Here is a 21,355-nt window from a genome sequence, read left to right as displayed (position 1 = left end):
GATGACCACCTCCCTACAGGTCATTATGAACACATTATGATAACGTGGTACGTTATTGAGGCTTCAACTGAGCTAATTAGACTAACACAACTGGAATCAATGATCTGAGGATGTCAAGTTCAGGACAGAAGACTGTCTATAATGACCTGGGGTGAGGTGGTCACACTAGCTGCACCCTCTGGCATAATGGCAGACACCTAATTAAACTAATAGCACTCCTAAGATGATATCTTCAGAACTGGTCACCTCAACAAAGACTATACATAACACCGTAGATAAGGCGTCCAGTACAGAACACCACAGGACAGAAGTGGACTCCGGACTGGGACAGAATATGCCACGTGCAGAGTTCCCTCTAGGTTGCTTCTTCCTTACTGCAGCGCAGAAAAAGCAATATCAGCACGCACTCTACTCCACAAGTCAAAAAGCTTAGTGTTTTGTCAATGTTTAAAGCACAGTGAAACTAAATTAGGGAATTGAAAGTAACATGGATTGCTTCAAATGCTATGCAGGAAGATGCAGCTTCACAAGTATCCATTTTTAGAATTATAAGCAAGCTTCGTTTGAGAATAGTGCCTTTGGTCCGGAAGGAACAAGTTACTTACCTGTAACTGTAGTTCTCCAGTACTGGAAACTTTCATGGAGTCACATACTTGAATCATTCCTAGTCGTTGAGCTGGGAGCCCCCGGTGCAATACAAAAAGCAATGCTCAATTGCATATAAAGCTGTAGAGGCACTAGGCCTCTTAATTTAGTAACATCTCGTAGTCGTTTTACAAAAAAGGACCAAACTTTAAAGACAACCAATCAGCTCACACCACTCTATAGAACCCTCCTGTGAGGAGCTAATTTCCCTCAGATTTTCCAAGCACAAGTGCAATAATTCAGCTAGGACTGAGGAAAATGAAGGTGAGTTCCCCAGGGGAGAAGGGTGGGTCGCATATGAATCTATGAAAGTTTCCAATACTGGAGAACTACAGTTACAGGTAAGTAACTTGTTCCTTACTCCAGTATTGAAACTTTCATAGATTCACATGCTTGAATCAGAATAGTAAGCAGTGAATAACACATTTTCGACATGCAGATAGTAACACAGCACTCTGAAATGCGAACTGGCATGTCAATATGTACATACACTTATTTTACGATCTACAATATTACTTTCAAAGAAAATGTGAGATAACACAAAACAAGCAGATGGAGGGAAGGAGTCATTTAGTTCACCTTCATTGAAACAGGTTTCGAAGGACCGCTTGCCCAACGGCTGCATTCCGAAGTGACTCTGGGGGTTATTCTAACTTTGGAGGAGGTGTTAATCCGTCCCAAAAGTGACGGAAAAGTGACGGATTTACCACCAGCCGTATTACGAGTCCATTATATCCTATGGAACTCGTAATACGGCTAGTGGTATATCCGTCACTTTACCGTCACTTTTGGGACGGATTAACACTCCTCCAAAGTTAGAACAACCCCCTCTGTGTCCAAGAAGTAATGCTGCGTGAAGGTGTGAGTTGTCCTCCATATCGCAGCCCGACAGATGTCTTTAATTGGCACACCGCAAATGGCGCACAGGACGCCGATATAGCTCTGGTAGAATGCGCTCTCACACTTGTTTGCAATGGTCTACCTGCTTTCTGATGGCAGAAGATTACTGCGTCTTTAATCCATCGGGATATAGTCTGTTTTGTTACAGAGTGACCTTTCCTAGCAGCACTGAAAGCTATAAATAACTGATTGGACTGTAAAAACGACTTTGTTCTGGCCTGATAGAATTTTATGCACCTTTTAAGGTCGAGTGATTGGAGGGTCCTTTCTGCAGTAGTTTGCGGGTTCGGGAAAAAAGATTTTAGCACCACTGGTTCATTGATATGGAATTCCGAAGGCACTTTAGGAATGAATTTGGGATTGGTGCGTAGAATTACTCTATCTTGTTTGAACCGCAAGAAAGGTTCTTGTATAGTGAAAGCTTGAATTTCACTAAATCTGCGTGCCGAAGTAAGGGCGAGAATGAGAGCCACCTTCCAAGTGAGATACTTGATGTCCGCCCTGTGGATAGGCTCAAAAGGCTCCTTCAAAAGCTGGCCAAGGACGATGTTAAGTTGCCATGCCAGAAACGGAGGCTTTATTGGAGGAAAGGATCTGAAGAGACCCTTCAAGAATTGCTTTACTAATCTCAGAGAGCATAAGGACGGTTTGCCTGGTACTCTCCTGTATCTGGAGATAGCTGCCAAATGGACCCTAATTGACGAATGGGCAAGTCCAGAACGTGCCAGCTGTAAGAAATATGGCAACACCGCCTCCGGTGCGGAGGAGAGAGGGTGCACTTTCTGGGTTTCACACCACAAACAAAATCGCTTCCACTTTAGGCGGTAAGATTTGTTGGTGCTAGTTGCACGTGCTTTAGCTAGCGCTTCCCTGCACTCAGTTGGCAGATCTAGATGGCCGAATGCGCCATGCGCATAAACTCAGAGACTTGGGATTCGGGTGCCTCACTTGTCCCTGGTTGATGGTAAGCAGTTCCGGAATTGGTCTGATTCTGATGGGTGGACAAGCAGACAGGAGAAGCAACTCCGTGTACCACAGTCAATGTGGCCAAGCTGGAGCTATTAGGATCATCTGGCAGGGCTAAGACTTCATCTTCCTGATCACCCTTGCGAGGAGAGGGATCGGAGGAAAAGCGTATGCATAGATCCCTGACCATGCAATCGAAAATGCATCCACCCATGATACCTGTTGGTGATGCCAACTTGCATAATGTTGGCATTTGGTGTTCTGGGAGGATGCAAATAGGTCCTGATTCGGTTTTCCCCACTGGTCGAAGATTCGATCTAGTGTCCTCTGGTCTAATTCCCACTTGTGGGAGAATGTTGCCTACCTGCTTAACGAATCCGCGATGGTATTTTGTAGGCCTGGGACATGTTCTGCTGTTATGTGGATTGAGTGGTGAATGCACCATTTCCAGATCGTTTGCGGTTCTCGAGAGAGTATGTGGGAACATGTTCCTCCTTGCTTGTTTAGGTAGTGCATTGTGGTGGTATTGTCTGTTCTGACAAGCACTGCTGACCCTCGTATCCTCGGAAGTAAGGCTTGCAAGGCATAATAGACCACCCTCAGCTCGAGAAAGTTTATGTGGAAAAGATGGTGAGAAGGGGCCCACTTGCCGCTCATCCGAAGGTCTTGCAGGCACACACCCCATCCTGTGAGTGATGCGTCCGTAGTTACAATCATTGGAGAAATACATGGCAAGAAGCTGAGTCCTTTTGAAATGTTCTTGGGAATTGTCCACCAATCCAGAGAGTGGACCATGCGCGGTGTTATGAGGATGGTGTCCTCGAAGGATCCTTGCGCTTGTGTCCATTGTTTATCCAGCTCCTCCTGAACTGGACGCATGCGCAGCCGACAATGGAATGAGGCTTATACATGACAACATCATGCCTAGTAAGGACTTGTACTGCCGAACTGAAAGACACCTTTTTCTTTGGAAGCGCTTTGCTAGTTGTATAAATCTTGTTTGTCTGTCCAGCGCTGGATAGGCTTTGGCATGTTGCATGTCTAAAATGGCCCCTAGGAAGGCTAACCGAGTGGACGGCTGAAGAAACGATTTTTCTTTTTTGAGCGTAAGGCCTAATTCCTTGAAAAGGCGCAGAGTTTTTTGCTACTGGACATCTGGAGCTTTCACTAGCCAGCCATCGATATAGGGAAAAACCTGGTGTTTGTTTCTCCTTAGGTAGGCTATCACTGGCGCTAGACATTTGGTGAAAATTCGTGGTGCTGAACATAGCCCAAAGGGGAGGACCTTGAACTGGAAGTATTTGCTGTTGATCACAAACCTCAGGGACTTTCTGTGTAGTTGATGAATGGAAATGTGAAAGTACGCGTCCTGAAGGTCTAGAGAGGCCATGTAGACTGCTCTGTTCAGAAGCTGGAGGATGTCTTGCAGGGGGAGCATCTGAAATGTTTGTTTTTTGAGGTACCTGTTCAGCTCCTGTAAATCCAGGATTGGCCTCCATAAGCAAGATTTCTTTTGGATGAGAAAGAAGCGGAGTAGAAACTCTTTCCTCTCTGGGAATATGGAACAGACTCTATAGCCCCTTTCTTCAGCATGGTCATTACCTCCAAGCGGAGCAGACGAAGATATTTTTGTTGGGTCTGGGATGGAGGCATTGATGGGGGTATCCGGATGAATTCCAACAGGTGTCCGAATCAGACTACATCCAGCACCCATTTGGCTTTCGTTATTTGTCGCCAGCGTTGGATATGATTGTTTAAGATTCTGTGAAAAATTGTAGAAGAGTGAAGAGGAAGTGTTGTTAGGCAGTCATTGCCTACGTGTGGACTCCTTAGATTGTCGGCCCGATTTTTTCTTGTGGTAGGGCGTGGTACCATGGGCTGCAGGAGGCGGTTGCATCGGCTGGGATTGTGGCCTAGAAGGCTGGAACGTGGAGGAGTAGGATGGATACCTATATTGCTGGTATCCTCCGTGAAAGGAAGGTTGACCTCTGCCCCTAGCAACACAAAAGGGGAACTTTCCTGTATTGCAGAGTGGCTAATGATCTTGCCGTCTCTGTATCAGATTTAATGGTTTGAAGAGCGGCGTTGACGTGCTTCCCAAACAGCGCTTCCCCAAGCCGCCGTCAGTGGAAGCAGCTTCGATGAGGCCATCATCAGTGGAAGCAGCGTCGACGAGGCCGTAGCCGGAGGGGTCACCACCGATAGGTGCTGCGTCGATGGAAGCATCAACGGTATCAACGCCGACGGTGAAGAGATAGGACGTGCCATCGACGAGGATGAGCATACCGTCGACGAAGAGCCAGTTGCTGCCATAGATACAGACAGTGTGGCGACGGCAGAAGTCATCGTCAGGGCATGAGCCATCGACGGTGCTATCGTCAACGATGATCCTGTCGACGGCGCAGAAGTTGGCTTCTTGAAGGTATGTTTTACCTTGAATGGTGGTGTGGACAGCTCAGAAACAGGCTTCTTTTTAGACTTTAAGTCTGAAGCTTTAGTTTTCATCCTTGAAGGGCTACAAATGTTTGAGGACACCAACAGATTTTTTTTTATTTAAAGCTTTTCTGGGTCTTTCCTCTGAAGAAACTCCAGCTTGTCATTTTACAGGTGTTTTCACTACAGAAACAGAAGAGAAGGCACTGTCCTCATCAGAAACTGGATTGTCTCTGGATTTCAATTTTTGTATCCAGATGGGAAGATGACCTTCTCTGTCCTTAAGTGTCTTAGTAGAAAAGGTTCTACATACCCTACGGTCCCTAGGTTTATGGTTAGGATAGAGACAATATATGCAGTCCTTATGCTGGTCATCCACATGCAGCCTTTCCTTCATGCAGGTAGCACAGGCTATAAAAAGCCCTTTCCTAGGTGCCTCTGACATGGTAGCCAGGTTGACCCACCTTCAATAAGTTCTGAAGAGGAAAAGTATCCAAATCTCTTCAGAAAGGGTTTCTCTGAGAAAAACGGAGCAGAGCTCAAAGGAGACTTCCTAGCACAACGTGCGGTGGAAAATCTGAGGGAAATCAGCTCCTCACAGGAGGGTTCTAGAGGGTGGTGCGAGCTGATTGGGTTCTTTTTTAGAAAACGACTATGATATGTTACTAAATTAAGAGGCCTAGTGCCTCTACAGCTTTATATGCAATTGAGCATGGCGTTTTGTATTGCACCGGGGACTCCCATCGCGACGACGGGGAATAATTTAAGCATGTGAATCTATGAACGTTCCATTAGTGGAGTAAATAAGCTTGCCCCTAACCGACGTGGTAGGACTGCCGTCAGAGCCTGTCATAAAATCTGAAGATCAGGGTAAAGAACTAGCATCCCTCTCAGTGACATCAGAAAGTTGCCTTAGACATGAATGCATTCCTTATTGTCATCAAAGTTTTATTTAATAATGCCAAATAGAGAAACCTTAATTTGTAATTCTTGGCCATGCTCGTTTCTACCGCATATTTCACACATTTGAAGCTTTGCTATATGCCATCAAAGCAGCACAACAACTTATTTTCCTCAAATTAATATTCCATAACTTATTGGTACTCGTTTTGCAAACCTGAAAAGGATGAAAAGCAGAGTGAACTTTAGACCATGTAAAGCATAACGCTTTATCTATTGTGCTATCTGGGATAATTTTGCGAGATACAGTCAAGAGTACACAAAACACTGCAGATAACGGAAAAAAATTGAAAATCATTTCTTTTGTCACATGTATTACCTCAGGGCTGAAGCTCGCTAGCATTTTAAATGGTGTGCATTGCTGCTATGCAGCATTATGCTAGATATGTTATCACTCTCAGAAGAATGAAAGGCTTTATCAGACCTACCAAGATTCAAATATGTGACCTGGAGGCTAAGAGAATAAAAACATTTCACTGGAGAACTTGGCTTGAGCAAGTTTCAAGCAATAAAAAGTCTGAACTTGAAACCCCTTGCTTTAGATCATGTCACTCCATGGGAAAAAATAAGGGACATGTTACTCCTAGTTATAGTAATAAAAATTAGGATATGTGGCTTGTCTTTTCAATGCTAATATAAATATATAATTATCAGTGTCCTATCTCTGTATATTTCTCACGGAGTAGTTAGGAGTGGGTAACAAGTTAAGAAATCATGTGCCTTTTGAAAGCCTAGAAAGCCGGGCAGAGTGAAATGACCTGTCAGGCATCCTAGATTCCGTACCTGCCCGGTGTACATTAGAGAACCCCTTGATCTGCTGTGTAATTTCTCAGTGAGAACCATGAAGAGCCCAGATGACATCAAAAGACACTTATTTCTGTTTATGTGTCCAAAGAGTGAGGAATCGTCCCTTGTCAGATGGCAGTGTCACATTGAGGTGTCTTTTACTGATGCTAGTAGTACTGCTTAACCAATTACAAATCCATACCTAAAAGCAGCACAATGCAAAGCAAAAACAGACATCCACAGGTCTGACAACCTGTGATGGTTTACTGCTCTCAACTTGCGGAAAAATAAAAAGAGAGATAATTTAACTTTTCTTCCTGTTCCTTACAGACCAGTGTTTCCAGGAACACAGCAATATCAAGGATATCATAATCTGCACACACATCTGTACGGCAAAATTAAGGTTGATGAATTACATGGTACTATTTGTAGACCAACCTCCTGTGAAGCCACAATGAGCTTCAGCTGTTCACTGTTCTTCTGTTTCTCTTTGGGAAGCATATCTACCACGATACCCTGTTGTTATGGTTTCTTTAGAGGTAAGCAAGCCTGCATATTCATAGAGATAGCTGAGCCACAGCCACAAAAACATTGAAACATTTTGCATGTAAACCATTGAAAATCTATGAAGCCTCCTTCCAATTAACTAAAAGGCTATTTCTTCAGGATCTGTACATGCTTCACATTAATGCATTAGAATAAATCACTTGTGAGACTAGAGTAACATTACATTGAAAGTAATAGTTTCTGAACATAAATTTTGAAACAATCAACAGTATCTTTGTCCCCTGATGACACTACCGTGAGTCTACTAACAAAGATATTGGGTGGTCATGTGTCCATACTTCTTGTTGTTTGTGAAGCAACATTATTGCCTTTTAAAGCAAATAGGCGTGAGTGACACTGTGTATGGAGTATACTCTGAACTGAATTTCTTCATGGTGTTCTCAAACTGGTCATTCAAGGAAAATAAGGCACATTAAAGTGACCTGTCTAAGATCACATCATTTGGTCAAGTGAGGAAGCTGAGATTTAAGCCCAGGCTTCTTGGTTACACACACTGTTCACTTCAGCCACAGGATAGAAAGCTCCACCAATTTCCCAGCTCCCATTTAACAACAAAGGACACAGTTGTGTGTTCAGTTCTTTCATGAATTAAATCAGTATGACATGTTCAATAAGTGCATATATCACTTTATCTCAGTCTGATACCATATCTATATGTGTACCTGTATCTGTACTATTAATTTATGTGACTATCACTGCCTTCACCTACCTTAAGAACAACAGATTACTTTTCAGATGCCATGCACCTCAATGATAGCATTTTGAACACACATAGTCTTTCCCTGAGTCAGTAGTCCAGGATTTCAAGATATGCAGTATGGTTCAGAAGTCTATTTCCATTCTCTTCCACAAAAGAGCACGGTTCACTTTTTGACTGATTCTTACACTTCAAGTCAGAGTCATTCGTGCCGTTTCAGAATACAGAATGATTGGCGGCTGGTCAGAATGGAGAAGTGCTCAGCATAGTAGCCCGGGTGCCAAGCAGAGGTCCAGGAGAGGTAGATTGTTCTATATCCTAGTTTGAATACACAATGTACTCTGCATTTCAACTTTCCCATTATCCTTACCTCCCATTTTCTTTGGGCACTAATGCAGAATTTCCACCTTTCTCATATTCTACAGGGAATAAATAGCAAATACCGTCCTTCTGTTCTACATTGAAAAAATGCTTGTTCACTCTCTGCCGCTTTTCTATTGAATAGGGAATAATGCAACTACCCCGCCCATCTGTTCTATGGCAAACAAAGAAGTCTTGCCTTATTCTGCTGTTCTCCTGTGTGATAAGGAGAAATGCTTTTCACTTTTAGAGTTTTCTGCTTTGTAAGAAATAATAGAGCCTTTCCTTATTTCGCACTTTACAGCCACACTTTAACATTTTTCTCACAGAAAATAAATTGCTTGTACTGATGATAGAAAGTGAGCTTTGCTAACAGAGCACTGCAGTATAGATTTACACACACTGTCTATCCTTTATTCCAGTGCAATTACAACCAATGTACTTTTAGGACGTAGGATTCTTAACTCCACTGCTGTAGAGATATCTTAACTGTGTGCCCATACTATCTTCTTGGAGATCTTTAAAATACCTTAGCCCAAAATACTTTTTCAGAGTTACATGATACATTTTTAGGAGACTAGAACACATTTGTATATCCATACATTGCAGGATATCTACACAGATGTATTCTGCATGGGTGGTTAGCATCTACTTTAAAATTACTTACCATTGATTTAACTGAAAATAAGCCTCTAAATGTTGCTACATATGAGATGCAGCAGAGGACAGAGTAAATAATGCATTCCCTTAAGTTTTACAAGGTAAAATATTGGTGGATGCTCTTTTCTACCTCACTTTTTTCCTCCTGCCCCATAAGAAATGGTATTGCGCTTACTATGATAGCATGCATAGTGAATCCTTGCTATGTTCGATTTTACACATGGTTGAGAAAAGTGCACTCACAAGCATTCTATTGCAGTGCAAAGAACAAAAAAAACTAGAGGGGACACTGCCCATGTGACCTCTAAACATCCTAGCAATATATCCATGTGAGTTGCTGAGACATAGATAATAATACTGCAGATGGTATTTTAAGTACTGAATACCAAGTCCCAGATACACCCTCTAGAACATTTGGAATAATATAGTAAGGGAACTCATATAAAGCTCAGGGGAAGCATTCTCTAGTGCTGCTAGTGTCTGAGTGTGTAAAAGAAACTTGCAATGCTGCTGTACACTATCAAAGAGAGAATGAATAAATTAATGAGTGTCTGCTTAAGAGAGCAAAAGGATAGATTGCACTGCTGCCTGTGTTGAACCAAAATGTGTGTGTGTGCACTAGGGAAGCCTGCTCTGCTATTGTCTACACTGTCGCTGGGCTGTGTGGGTTATTATGTTTAGAAAAAACATTTCGTTGTTCAAAAGCCCAAATAAGTGGTTTTGTCCATATCTGTAAGTTAACTTTGTACACCTCAACAAAAAGGCTTAAATCACTACAGGTTCCAGCAGCACTGAGCAAATTCCACGCCAAAAATAGGCTGTTTTAATGAGAAAGATTTAAAGGTTTGATGGCTTTGATTCATAATTGACAGATGCATGCAATGTGCTTAAAATGTTCCAGATACATTGATGCTAACCTGTGAGCCGCGTGTGAGTACATGCAGAAACTGAATTCCAAAAAGTCGTGCCAGTTCACTGGTTCTGCCAATCAGGTCCAGCTGTTCCAACATTTGCAGAATGCCACATACGCGGCTGATATAATGATCCACCATTTTCCATCTGAAGGCAAAAAGCATACAATTAAAAAAGAATAAGCTGGAGGAGCTGGAAAACTTTGAAATTACTTGCTATGCACAGGGTGCAATTCATCACACAAAACAAATACATGCTACTAGGCATTAGTCTGACCACACTCTAGATGCCTGAAGAGTAAGCAGAGCTCATCTTTCCTGGGCTGCCGTTGTGTGTGCTTCTGCTCTTTCTGAGCTCGATGGAGAGTGAGGAAGCAAAACAAATGGGCAGATGTTCAGTCTGAGTCACAGATAATTGCTTGACTACTGCCTGCAGCAATACAGGGGAGTATTAGAAGGACAAATTACAGTAGCTCTGCCAGCTACTGACATACAAAAGTAGGTCTGTACGCTATAGGTCAAGGCTCTAGTGAAGGAGAGTTTGACAGATGGGTCAACAAACTCAACAACTACCAAGGTCTCTTAAGCGATACAGCAAAAGGCCACTGTATGCTCCTTTAATGTCACATCTGTTGACAATATCTTTCCACTTTCTCTGCTGTCTCTACAAAAGCTATTGTAAGCTAAAACAGGGTATACAATTGTCACTCACTTGCATTCTACAAATGGAATGGTGTTGAGGCTACCTGGTTGTACGAGCATCCGAAATTCCTCCATTTACTCATGAATCCCTCATTTACTGTGCCAAATTACTGCATACTTTAATTAATATGTCACTTAACTTTGGCAAAGAAATGTGATGGACATTTAATCTTACATGAACCCTTCCCCAAGCTTCAGGCTGGATCCAAATTATTATTCAATACTTTCAAATCACCACTGCCAGCTGGTACAGTTTTGGAGCCACCTACGATCTGCATGCAGTCACTTTCAAAAGAGACAAAGCGTCTTTTGAAGATACCAACAAGGGATGTGTGAGGTCCATTTCAGCAACAACAAAAAAAGGCAAGGACTTGGAAAGAAAAGCTAATAAAATCACATTAAAAGAAAGAATATTAATGAATACTTAAAAGGAGGGAAGAGGGGTGATGCGGATGTCTAAGAGGAATCAGCAAGAAGATTATATATGCACCAGTAAGAAGTTAACTGACTTATTCTTCTAAATGATATGTTGCCCAGCAGCATGTACATGACCAGACATTCCCAAAGCAGCATCACTAGGAGGCAGCACTAACAACAATTGATTTAAATCTTAACTACACCAAGCTAGTAACACAAAGAGTAGGCAACCTTAGAAGATTTTAGTGCTGCCAGAACTTTGTGCAAGCCATATGATGCTAAGGAATAAAAGACGAGAGTCTTCATTTCTATCTGAACAGAAGTAAAACTCACAGGTTTGGGTTAGAAATAGAAACTATCTGCTAGAAGCATGTCTTCAACCATGCAAAGAAGACAAAGAGGTTCCATGCAGAACTCAAATGCATCCAGAACCACAGACCTGCCCGAAATTAAGAAGACAACTTAAGTATCATCCTTTCCGATCTTTTCAGAATTAAAGTAATCAGAGTGACTACCCACTGTAGCTGTAATGTCCAATATGTGGGCAGATGGCCAAGAAGATGTAGTGAACTTATAAACCTCTGGAACTTTGGAATCCTCCACATTTTGAAGATTTGTTGAAGAACATGCAGGTGTAACAGCCGCTTGTGGTTTATCAATGATCTTGTAGACCCTTTTTTGATATGTAACATAGCAACAGTACTGTCCATCAGTATCTGAATTTCAGATCAGAAGGCAACCTTAACTCACTCTAGAAGGGAATTCACACCAATGCTCTTTTGTGCACAAGACTAACATTTATTTCATCAAGATATTCCTAAGGATGGAGTAGGCTCCACTCAAGTCATTTGCAGGACTCAATGGTCCAGTATAATCTTCTATCATCTCTGCAATAGCTTACTTATGGACCTTTTGGACACAATTTTAAAAGCAGTTTTAGGATGGTTGGAGTGGATGAGAATAGTACTAGTTTGTTGGTGTGGAGACCTTTAGAAGTGAAATAATTACTGCACAGTAGGTTGCTAGCATGTACAAATAGTCAGCTGTTTGCACAGAATGTATACAGGCCTCACCAGAGAGACCAGACTGCGAGCATGCTCCGCAGCCCTATTCTGCTGGAAACTTTCTATCACGTTGTCAGCTTTCTCACTAAACAAGAATGGCCTATCAAAAGGCATATACCCAAGACTAGCCTGGACCTCTATGGAAATCAGTGAAGCACATCCGGACATGTCGCCAAAACACTACACTAAACCGATCACTAAACCAATTAATTACACAACCACATCTATTGTGAGCATGCCTGTGCATGCACTATGCCTGGCACGAATAGGGATCTGCTACAGGCATCTGAGACATTGGGAAGAGGGTTTTAATCCCAAGGGCTTCATAAGCTACACTGTGCAAAAAAAAAACACCAAAAATCAAGAAAAAAACTGACACCAAGTGAGCTCCAGATCCCAGTATCCACAAAGCACCAATTAAAAAGGGAACATATCACCACCACCTACTGGTGCTTTTGAGGACCCTCTTTGTCATGTATGGTAGAACCATCAGCACCGATAAATCAGACTAAAAAAATTATCCAGAAGCAGCATGAAGGCTAAGAAAGGGTTCATGATGAAGAATCTGTGGAAATGAGTATTCTTTACAAATTGAACACAGCATAATGAGCCCCTGAGAGCACCCAATACCACATTTTATGCTTTTGCCAATACTATATTTGGGAATCCCTGGCTATGATTACAAACTAAATGATTAAGACTTATGCAGTCTTCTCCTATATTGCGACAGTTCACCCAGAGGTTCCATCAATCAACAGCAAACATTTATCAAAGGTGGTCATCTGAGACCAGTGATCATATTTATGCTCCCAGGGCTAGGGTGCAAGTAAATGAAAAACACTAATTAGGAAAACTTATACTGACTTGCTGCAACAAGATGCAAAGCAAAAGGAAAAAAGATAGTCACTATTATAAAATACACTGGAAGCAAAACCAACAAAAAAATAATCTTTTTTACTTCTCATAGAAGACCAGGTTGTTTAACCTTGAATGCTCATTAGAAGAGGACAGTGCAAATAACTGAATCAAGTTTGTACAAAGCCGACAGATTTGCAATTGTGTGTAAGCTGGGAAGCAGGAGATTGTAATATTCTCAAACAATGGGGCACACAGTATTGCAATGGTTATGTATTTTGAATAAAGTGGGAACTTAAAATTCTTTCATCTATCTTTGGAGTCCATGTTGAGGGGATGATGATTCAATGTATGGCAAGACACACCGGCCCATACCTCTACAGGCAACTCTACCATGATCACTAAAGCATGCATTTAAACCAATGTATGTCTAGTAGCACAGCCTGGAAACCTTTACATTTCAAGCTTGCAGTTATCCAATAACAAATCACAAATGTGTAGGTGACTTCACAGTCCTGTCATTACATTCAATAAACAAAACATGAAGATATTTCCCCACTTAGAAAAGTACCTGTGGAGGTCGGTCTCGTTATCAAACCAATCAGACAACACCCGAAGTGTGAAGAGGGGAAATCTCTGGTGTAGAACATGAAAAGCCACATTTTCAAAAGTATAGTTGGTCAGAGCAACCTAGAGAAATTTAAGGAGAACATTTAAAACAAGTTAGAAAGCAAGGACACATCAAGCACTATTGTGCTCTGGTACAAAAGTTAATCAATTTATCAGGTGAGATATGTGATGTCTTCATTAACATATACATGAACATATATAAAGCACACCGTGCTTCCTGTAGAAACTCCATGCATGTTATGGAGAAAAACATTAGAACGGTAACAATCCTTTTAAAAGGTAAAATAAGTAATAGACATGGGCAAAAATCATGTTAAAAAAGCAGAAGGCTCCCCTCAATGTAAATACACAGATGAATTGAGGTATGACATACAGAAGAGACACAAAAAGAAAATGTGCACAAGTGGAAGCCTCCTTGACTTGATCATCTTGTATGAGTCTCTAATTCAAGTCCAAACCGTGCTGGGAAGCGGACAACTCTCACTGGTACAATCACAGTAATACACTGGCACAGCGTTAAAACACAACCGTTGCAACCCTACAGTGATGGCACATTTTCAGAATCTAAACTGGCCCAAACAACGAATACCATTTGTTTTCGGCATTACCATATTATATTTGTTAGACTGCCAAGCATACAATGAGTACCTTTTATTGCTGCTTCTTTCTGTACCATCATGCGCCCTGATTTACGGGAAGCATGGCCAGCTTGCAAAGATAGCAGGCGCAAACTTGCGCTGCTGTGCAGCCAGCTGTTCTGCCACCTTCGGCAACTCAGGAGGCTGGCCCTCAGTCTGCGGCTGGCGGTCGGCAGTGAAAATACCCGCCCTGCCTTGCGGGCACTAGGAGCCTCGTGGTACGCCGTGAGAGCTGTCTGGAATCTGCCGAGGGATCCCGAGGGGAACCTCGTATCCTGCCCTTAGCGCCCACCAACACCTTTGCAGGCAAGTGCTGCCGGTTTTGAGGCTTCGACTGATGGCTGGGGTCTGGCAACGGAAAAGGCTCGGCCTGACACTTGGGTGCTCCCAGGCCCGTGGTGCGACCCGCCTGAAGCGGGATTCCTGCCTGCTTTGTGCAGTGAGCGCGGGCCCCGACAGGGTCACGGGCTCTCGATGTGTGCTGTGGGACACCAGTGCTGCAGGGGTAGGCAGGCCGGCCTCCTAGCATTTGTCTCCCTTGTGCTTGGGTAGCTGGTGACCGAGACCTCACTGGGACTGCCTTTTTTTTTGATAATCTGTTTATTGAGTTTTGTAATTACATTAAAAATGAAATGAAGAAGATCAAACATTTGTTCACTCCTGTTTGTATCTGCTTCACCTGGAAATATGGTTGGACCGGATTCACGCTCGTCATCTTCTATCCCCATACTCTCAAGATATTTCTGCCAACCGCCCCATTCCCCTCACCCAGCTGGACAACCCCCCAAAAGACTTTGTCATGCTTCTAGAGGCATGCCTCAACTTTATATATAGTTTTTTCTCTGACAACGCACGCCCACCTCTGCCCTCCAGGACTCTATGGCCGGAGCCATTGGCTGTTGCTAATTGGAGCAATCTTGTGGTTCCCTACCACTAGGCCGAATCGGATATATATTAGTTTTGCATGGGGAGATCCCTCATCATTTAAATATGAAAGAGTGACATACTAAGGGTAAGATTGGTTGTCTGGGGGCATGGCAAGCCCCCAGTCCATTCTCAATCAGGTTCAAGTATGGAAGAGGATCGGGCAACTCCAAACAGTGTGCGCCAAAGGTGCTACGGGGTCAAATATATACAGTGCAGGTACTTTAACTGAAAATAGTGAAACCTCACTGTGAGCGCCGATTCTCTAGGGGTCATGAGGGCAATATCCCATTTGCACTCCTCGAACTGCCCCAGCCCCTCCTCCCATTTCTCCGTTAGTATGATAAGGGAGTACGAGGTATTGATCATTAGAGCTTTCTAGTTGAGGGAGCTGTGGTCCTTAGCTGGGCGGGAATCCACTGCCAGTTTTGCTTCTAGTGGATTATGTTCTAGGAGTTCTTCATGCCCTGGTAGATACGGGGTAATTGATTGGCGGAACTGTAGGTATCTGTAAAATATGGATTTTTCCAATCCAAAGTCTTCTTGTAAGAAAGTAAATAACTTAAGTGCTGTGCAAATTATTACATGTCCCATGGTACCCAACCCCAGCATGTCCCAAACCTGGAAGCCCACTAGTTGTGAAACATCTGATATGTGGGAACCCCACCAAGGAGGGTTCTCATGCATGAGTCTGCCACCCTACCTTTGATCCCGCAGAGCTGTCGTCCACATTTTCAGCACTACCCTCATTAAGGGGAGGAGCGGGGCCGGTGGCAGTTTGCCACTGTAGATGCAGTTGAGCGGGGGATGAAACATGAACCGTCTTTCAGGCTTGTAAGTCAGTCGGCTCACTTGTCGGCCCATATTTCCAATCGTTGAGGACCAGGAGGTGAGAGGTACAGTAGTAGGCTAACATATCAATCATGGCAGGTCCCCATTGAATGTGGATATACAGCATTTGGCAAAGGCCATCAGCTGAGGTCCACCCTCCCCTTAGACATAAGGGCCAAGGTGAACTTTGCAGCGTCAACATTGGTATGTAGTAGGATTATGTAGGAAGCTGGCTCTTTATGTAGTGGACCAAAAAGAGGTAAAGCCCAGAGGAATTACAGAGGCACAAATGACACCCTCAAGTGCTGTTTTGTTGTGGTGTGGGAGAGCAGTTAGGCATATCAGCGGGTAGTGCCAAGCATGTAATGCACACACATAAGCAGTAAGTGAAAGAAATCCGACAGCAATTTATCAAAATAACACGTACCTTTATATAAATTTTGATACCAAAACCATTGTAATCAGGTGAGTACTTTTCGAGTTACTAATTTTTACAGTTTTCAAAAGTTGACAAGGTGCAATGTTTGGGTGCAATAATGTTATCCTATGGGGGAAAACATGTACTGCCGTCGGACACTTCACAGTGACTTACAGGACTTAGGGTCCATGGTCACACCAACAGGTCACCTTGGGAGGCTCTGGGGTGTCTGTGTGCAGAGGTGTGTTACAGTAACATGTGTCAAATTCACTTTAATGGGAAAAGGTACAGCTGGTGAGTTGCTGCAAGCTTGTACTTGAAGGTCAGTCTAAGCGAACCCACAGGGGGCTCCACCCTTGAGGTCCTCTGGCACGCAGGGACACAGTCGGTCCCCACTTCACCTCGGGCTGTGGGGCTCAGGTGCAGTGGTGTCTTTTTGCATCAGGCCAGGGCTGGAGTTACTCGCAATTGGCGGGGGCCTGCAGAAAGAGGCTGCGACTGGAAGTCTAGTCTGGCCAAACACACGGTTGAGCTCAGCTCCAGAGGGACTCAAGACCCCTGGGCACCATCAACTCTCTCGGACTCGGTGTGGGGCTCGGGTGCAGAAGTGCTTCAAGGTGCTAGGTCGAAGTGGTCAGGGACTTGCTCTGGGTCTTTGTACCTGGTGAAGAGGAGAAACAGGGCAGTGGAGCCACCCTCCTGAATGGCCTTGTGAATCCTCACACTCTTCGACCTGCTTTGGTGCTGTTGGACTCCAGAAGGGACACACCAGCAAGCCCTGGTTGCTGTAAAGGCGACAGTACCCCAGGTATACTTACAGGGACCCTCCGGGAGGGGTCAGCGTCTCAGGACTTCGGTGAAGTGGCGGGCTGACATCATGGGCTACACCAGTCTTCTCCTGGCTTGTTGATCCCTTGGAGGGCCCGATGGCAACAGGGCAGAGTCCCAGACTTTACAAGCAGTGTCTGCAGATGCAGGGAAGCACCCCCCCCCCCTGCGCCATGGGAGACTTTTCTTGTGACTGGTGAAGCACTTGCAGCTCTCTGGGTTTCTGGGAATCAGCACAGCGGCAGGACATGTCTTTTTTGGCTCAAGGGATGGGTGCAGCAGGCAGGCTGGCAGGGTTGGCACTGAGTCAGTCGTGCTCCTCGGTTCTCAAGTTAGCAGTCTTCTCTGTCCACTTCTGTTGTGCCCAGGGGAGATATAAGGTCCTGGTCTTAGGGGGTCCCCTAAATATTCAATTCAAGGCCATTAACGAGAGTGAGGAGTAGTAGCCAATAGACTACTTACCCCTGGGGTCACTATGCCCCCTAGAAAGCCACTCCCTTTTTGGGAGTAGGCATCACCCTGTCCCAGAATTCCTAATTCCACTACACCCAAGATGGTGGAATTTCTACGGCTAGGGTTTCACTTCAGGCTGGTCACCCTAGAGCTGTGTCTAGCATGTAAGTGCAACACGCCTCCTGCATGGCTAATTTTCCCACCTGTCCAGGTGCCAAAAGGGCCATGGGGCAGGGGAGTCGGCATCTTCCTTCTGAGGGAGGCCAGATCTGCATACCAAGGACGGTGGGCTTCTATAAAGCTCCTTTCCCTTAGAATGAAGATCTGAAAGTCATCCTGTTGGGAGGGGCGTTTTAACACTGCTGCCAGAGCAGGCTTTGTTCCTTACCGCCCGAGAGCAAAGGCTCTCACCTTTGGGGATCAGAAACTCATCTGTTGGTGGCAGACTGGTGAAATTCAGCCAGTCAGCACACTAGCATATGGGAGTTTTCAGGGGGGAAGAGTGGTCTGCTGAAGGTGATCGCCCTCACGAGGCTACTCTACACTCTGCAAAACTACCCCGTAGGAAACTGGGTTATGGTTGCAGAAGCCCCCTCACTTTTTTGCCTGGATTTTGATGAAGCTTTGACTGAAGTGCAATGGGTTCCTGCTAACCAGGTCCTCAGTGCCAGTGTTCTTTCCCCGAAAACAAGACCACTGCTCACTTGATCCCAAGTGACCAGGCCTTTAGCACCTTTTGTAAGGCCCTAGTAAATGGTTTCTCTGGTACCTAGGGCATAGGTATTAAAGAGGGTCCCTGAGAGCTGCAGCATAACTTCTGCCACTCTTAGGGACCCAGAACCAAAATCATAAAGACTGCCACTGCAGACTGCGTCACAAGGTGCTCTAAAAACTGAAAATACAACATGGCACACAATCTGTGTGCTATGTCCCCTGACACTGCATGCAATATTTGTGAGTCACTCTCTTAGCAGGCCTGACAGCCTAAGGCAGGTTGCATTATATTACATGTGAGAACATATTTACAAGGACAGATATGCCACTGCTAAGTCTTTGCCAATTCTCAAGTGAGTGAACAGGGAAGCCATTTTAAGTACATGTGCTGGACACTGGTAAGTACTAGCTCCCCACCTATATGATGGCTTCACTGAAAATAGGGATGTTTGGCATCAAACATCTCATATTAATAAACCTCACTAAAGCTAGTGATGGATTTAATAATACATGCATCTAGAGCGCACCTGAGAGTGCCCCCTGAAACTCTCTACCCGTGTGCTGGCTGACTAGTTTTAACAAACCTGCCACCAACAGACAGGGTTATGTCCCCCAAGGGTGACAGCCTTTGCTCGTGGGCGGAAAGGAACAAAGCCTGATCTAGCAGGGGTGATAACACGTCCCTCCCAAAAGGATGACCTGCAAATCTGCATTACAAGGCAGGCTGTGCTTCAAAGAAGCCCACCACCCTTGCTATGCAGATCCGGCTTCCCTCAGATGGGAGATGCAGACCCCTGTGCCCCATGGCCCATTTGGTGTATGGATGGTGTGAATTTCGTATTCAGAGAGGTGTGTCCACCCCTCAGGCCAGTCCCACCCCTAAGGTGAGCTGTCTGATGTGGATGAAACATTTAGAAATCTGCCATTTGGGTACTGGCAGAATTAGGAACGCTGGGACAGGGTTATGCCCACTTCCCCCAGGAAGTGGTCATATAGGGGAGCATAGTGACCCCAGGTGTAGGTAGCCCATTGGCTACTACTCTACACTCCCCTAAATGCCCCTAAATTCAGTACTAAGTGGAGTCCCTGGCACTAAGAAATCAGACTCCTGCTGACGTAAGAAAGAAGGACATCCAAGAGCTGTCAAAGCAAAGACTGAGGAAGAAGCCACTGACTTGGCACCAGCCCTGCCTGCCTGCTGTTTCTGCCGAATTGTGCCATAGCGTCTTGTTTTGCAAGTGGTGGTGCCTCCAAAAGCCTGAGAGGACTGCATGTCTTCAACAAAGACCCAGGAACAGCTGAGCGGCTTCCCTTCATCCTGCAGACACCCCAAGAGACCTGAGATGACTCCAGACCACCAAGACCCCATACCGGAAAGTCCAACTGCACCCGTGACCCCAAGCCAGTGCTGAAGTGGACCAAAGGTGCCAGCGTGGTTCCCCTACCCTCCAGAGACAAAGCCTACCTTGGACTTGTCCAATGTGGACTCACCAATGCTGCCTCTGTTTGCAGACCCCCTCGACCGCGAGTGCTCTCAGTGCCAAAGATCTGACACCTTAAGACATCTCTGTACCCGTCAACCCTGACCTGTTGAGAAGAGGACCCAAGGTGTCCCCACATCTCTGAGCATAGCGAGAGCTGAGCTCCCTTGCTGGTTTAGTCCGAAAGCCTCCTAAGTCCAAACCTGCAGCCTCTTTTGATCCAGGCCGATCCCCACTGACTAACACTGGGCACCCGATGTTGAAAAGTACCTCAGCACCCAACCACCCCAGTGCCACCTGAGGTAACCTGTTGGCACTGCCTTGGTCCTTGCCCCATACTTACCTAAAGTCCAGGAGATTGGACCCATAAGTCACTGTGATGTGCCCGAATGCAGAACATGTTTACCCCAAAAGGTTAACACTGGGCACCCGAAGCTGAAAAGCACCTCTGCACTTGGCTGCCAGAGTGCTGCCCGAGGTGACCTGTTAACTTAAGTCCAGGAGATTGGTCCCATAAGTCACTGTATTATACATGTATGCAGTATTTGTTTTTCCTCCAAAGTATAGCATTGCCGCCTCTGAAAAATGCACTGTTTCAACTTTTGAAACCTGTAAGTATTTCTCTTGCAAAAGGTGCTTACCTGAAGGTATGGATTCTGGTGCCTAAATTAATTTAAATATACTAGTTATTTTTGTAAATTGATGTGGATCTCCATATTGAGCCACACGTCTCATTTATTGATGGTGTGGCTACAGTAAATGTCTAACACTCCCCTCTGATAAGCCTAAGGCTGCTTGACCACAGTACCCCCTAATAGAGCACCATGGTATTTCCAGAGCAAGCCTCTGTCCACTAGTAAGGGGACCCCTGGACTCTGCACAGTATATTTCATTTTGATGTACTATATAAAAAGAGCGAGCTTCCTACACCTCCCCTTTTCCTGAAGGAATAATTCTTTCCCCTTCAAGCCCACCGAAGTACTCACAACTTTGAAGAACAATTCATCTTGGCCATCTCCTTCCCCTTTTTCCCCTGCTACTGTGTTCTCAGAGGTCCTTGCTAGTTTAATGTTGCACTGTTCTGCTATTAGATGTGTGCCATGATTGTGATGTAGCAGGCTGACCTTGAGCTGGCCTCCCTGCTATTATCACCTCCTCTCCCAGCAGTTGAATAAGACTGCTTTTCTCACTTCTACATTGCCGTGCAGGCTTACTTTTCTAGTTCCTCTGTTGGGAGTGGTTTGTAGCTTGTCTGGATGACTGTTTTTTACTGGACATGATATTGTGTTCTCTGGGAGATGGATCCTATGAAGAAGGGGTATCATATCATAGTGACCCCAGGGGTAGGTAGCCTATTGGCTACTAATCTACACTCCCCTAAACGCCCCTAAATGCAGTAGTTAGGGGAGCCCCTGGCATCAGGAAATCAGATTCCTGCTGACCTACTAAGGACACTCAAGAGTTGCGGAAGCAAAGACTGAGGAAGAAGCCACTGACTTGGCACCAGCCCTGTCT

General features: G+C 44.7%; 1 protein-coding gene across 4 annotated transcripts in view; it reads right to left on the bottom strand.

Annotated features, from left to right (window-relative positions):
- Positions 1 to 21,355, bottom strand: part of REV3L (REV3 like, DNA directed polymerase zeta catalytic subunit) — a 948,974-nt gene that overhangs the window by 207,401 nt on the left and 720,218 nt on the right. For all 4 annotated transcript variants that reach the window (XM_069234598.1, XM_069234599.1, XM_069234600.1 and 1 more), the window contains exons 21-22: positions 13,495 to 13,613; positions 9,892 to 10,033 (exon numbers count right to left, since the gene is read on the bottom strand). In XM_069234598.1, the coding sequence (XP_069090699.1) occupies positions 9,892 to 10,033; positions 13,495 to 13,613 (261 nt within the window). The remainder of the gene's footprint in view (positions 1 to 9,891; positions 10,034 to 13,494; positions 13,614 to 21,355) is intronic.

This window comes from Pleurodeles waltl, chromosome 5 (assembly GCF_031143425.1).
Source record: "Pleurodeles waltl isolate 20211129_DDA chromosome 5, aPleWal1.hap1.20221129, whole genome shotgun sequence".
In the NCBI taxonomy this organism is placed as follows: Eukaryota; Metazoa; Chordata; class Amphibia; order Caudata; family Salamandridae; genus Pleurodeles; species Pleurodeles waltl.
Note: the sequence above shows the minus strand (reverse complement) of the source record. Positions and strands in the feature narration are given on the sequence as shown.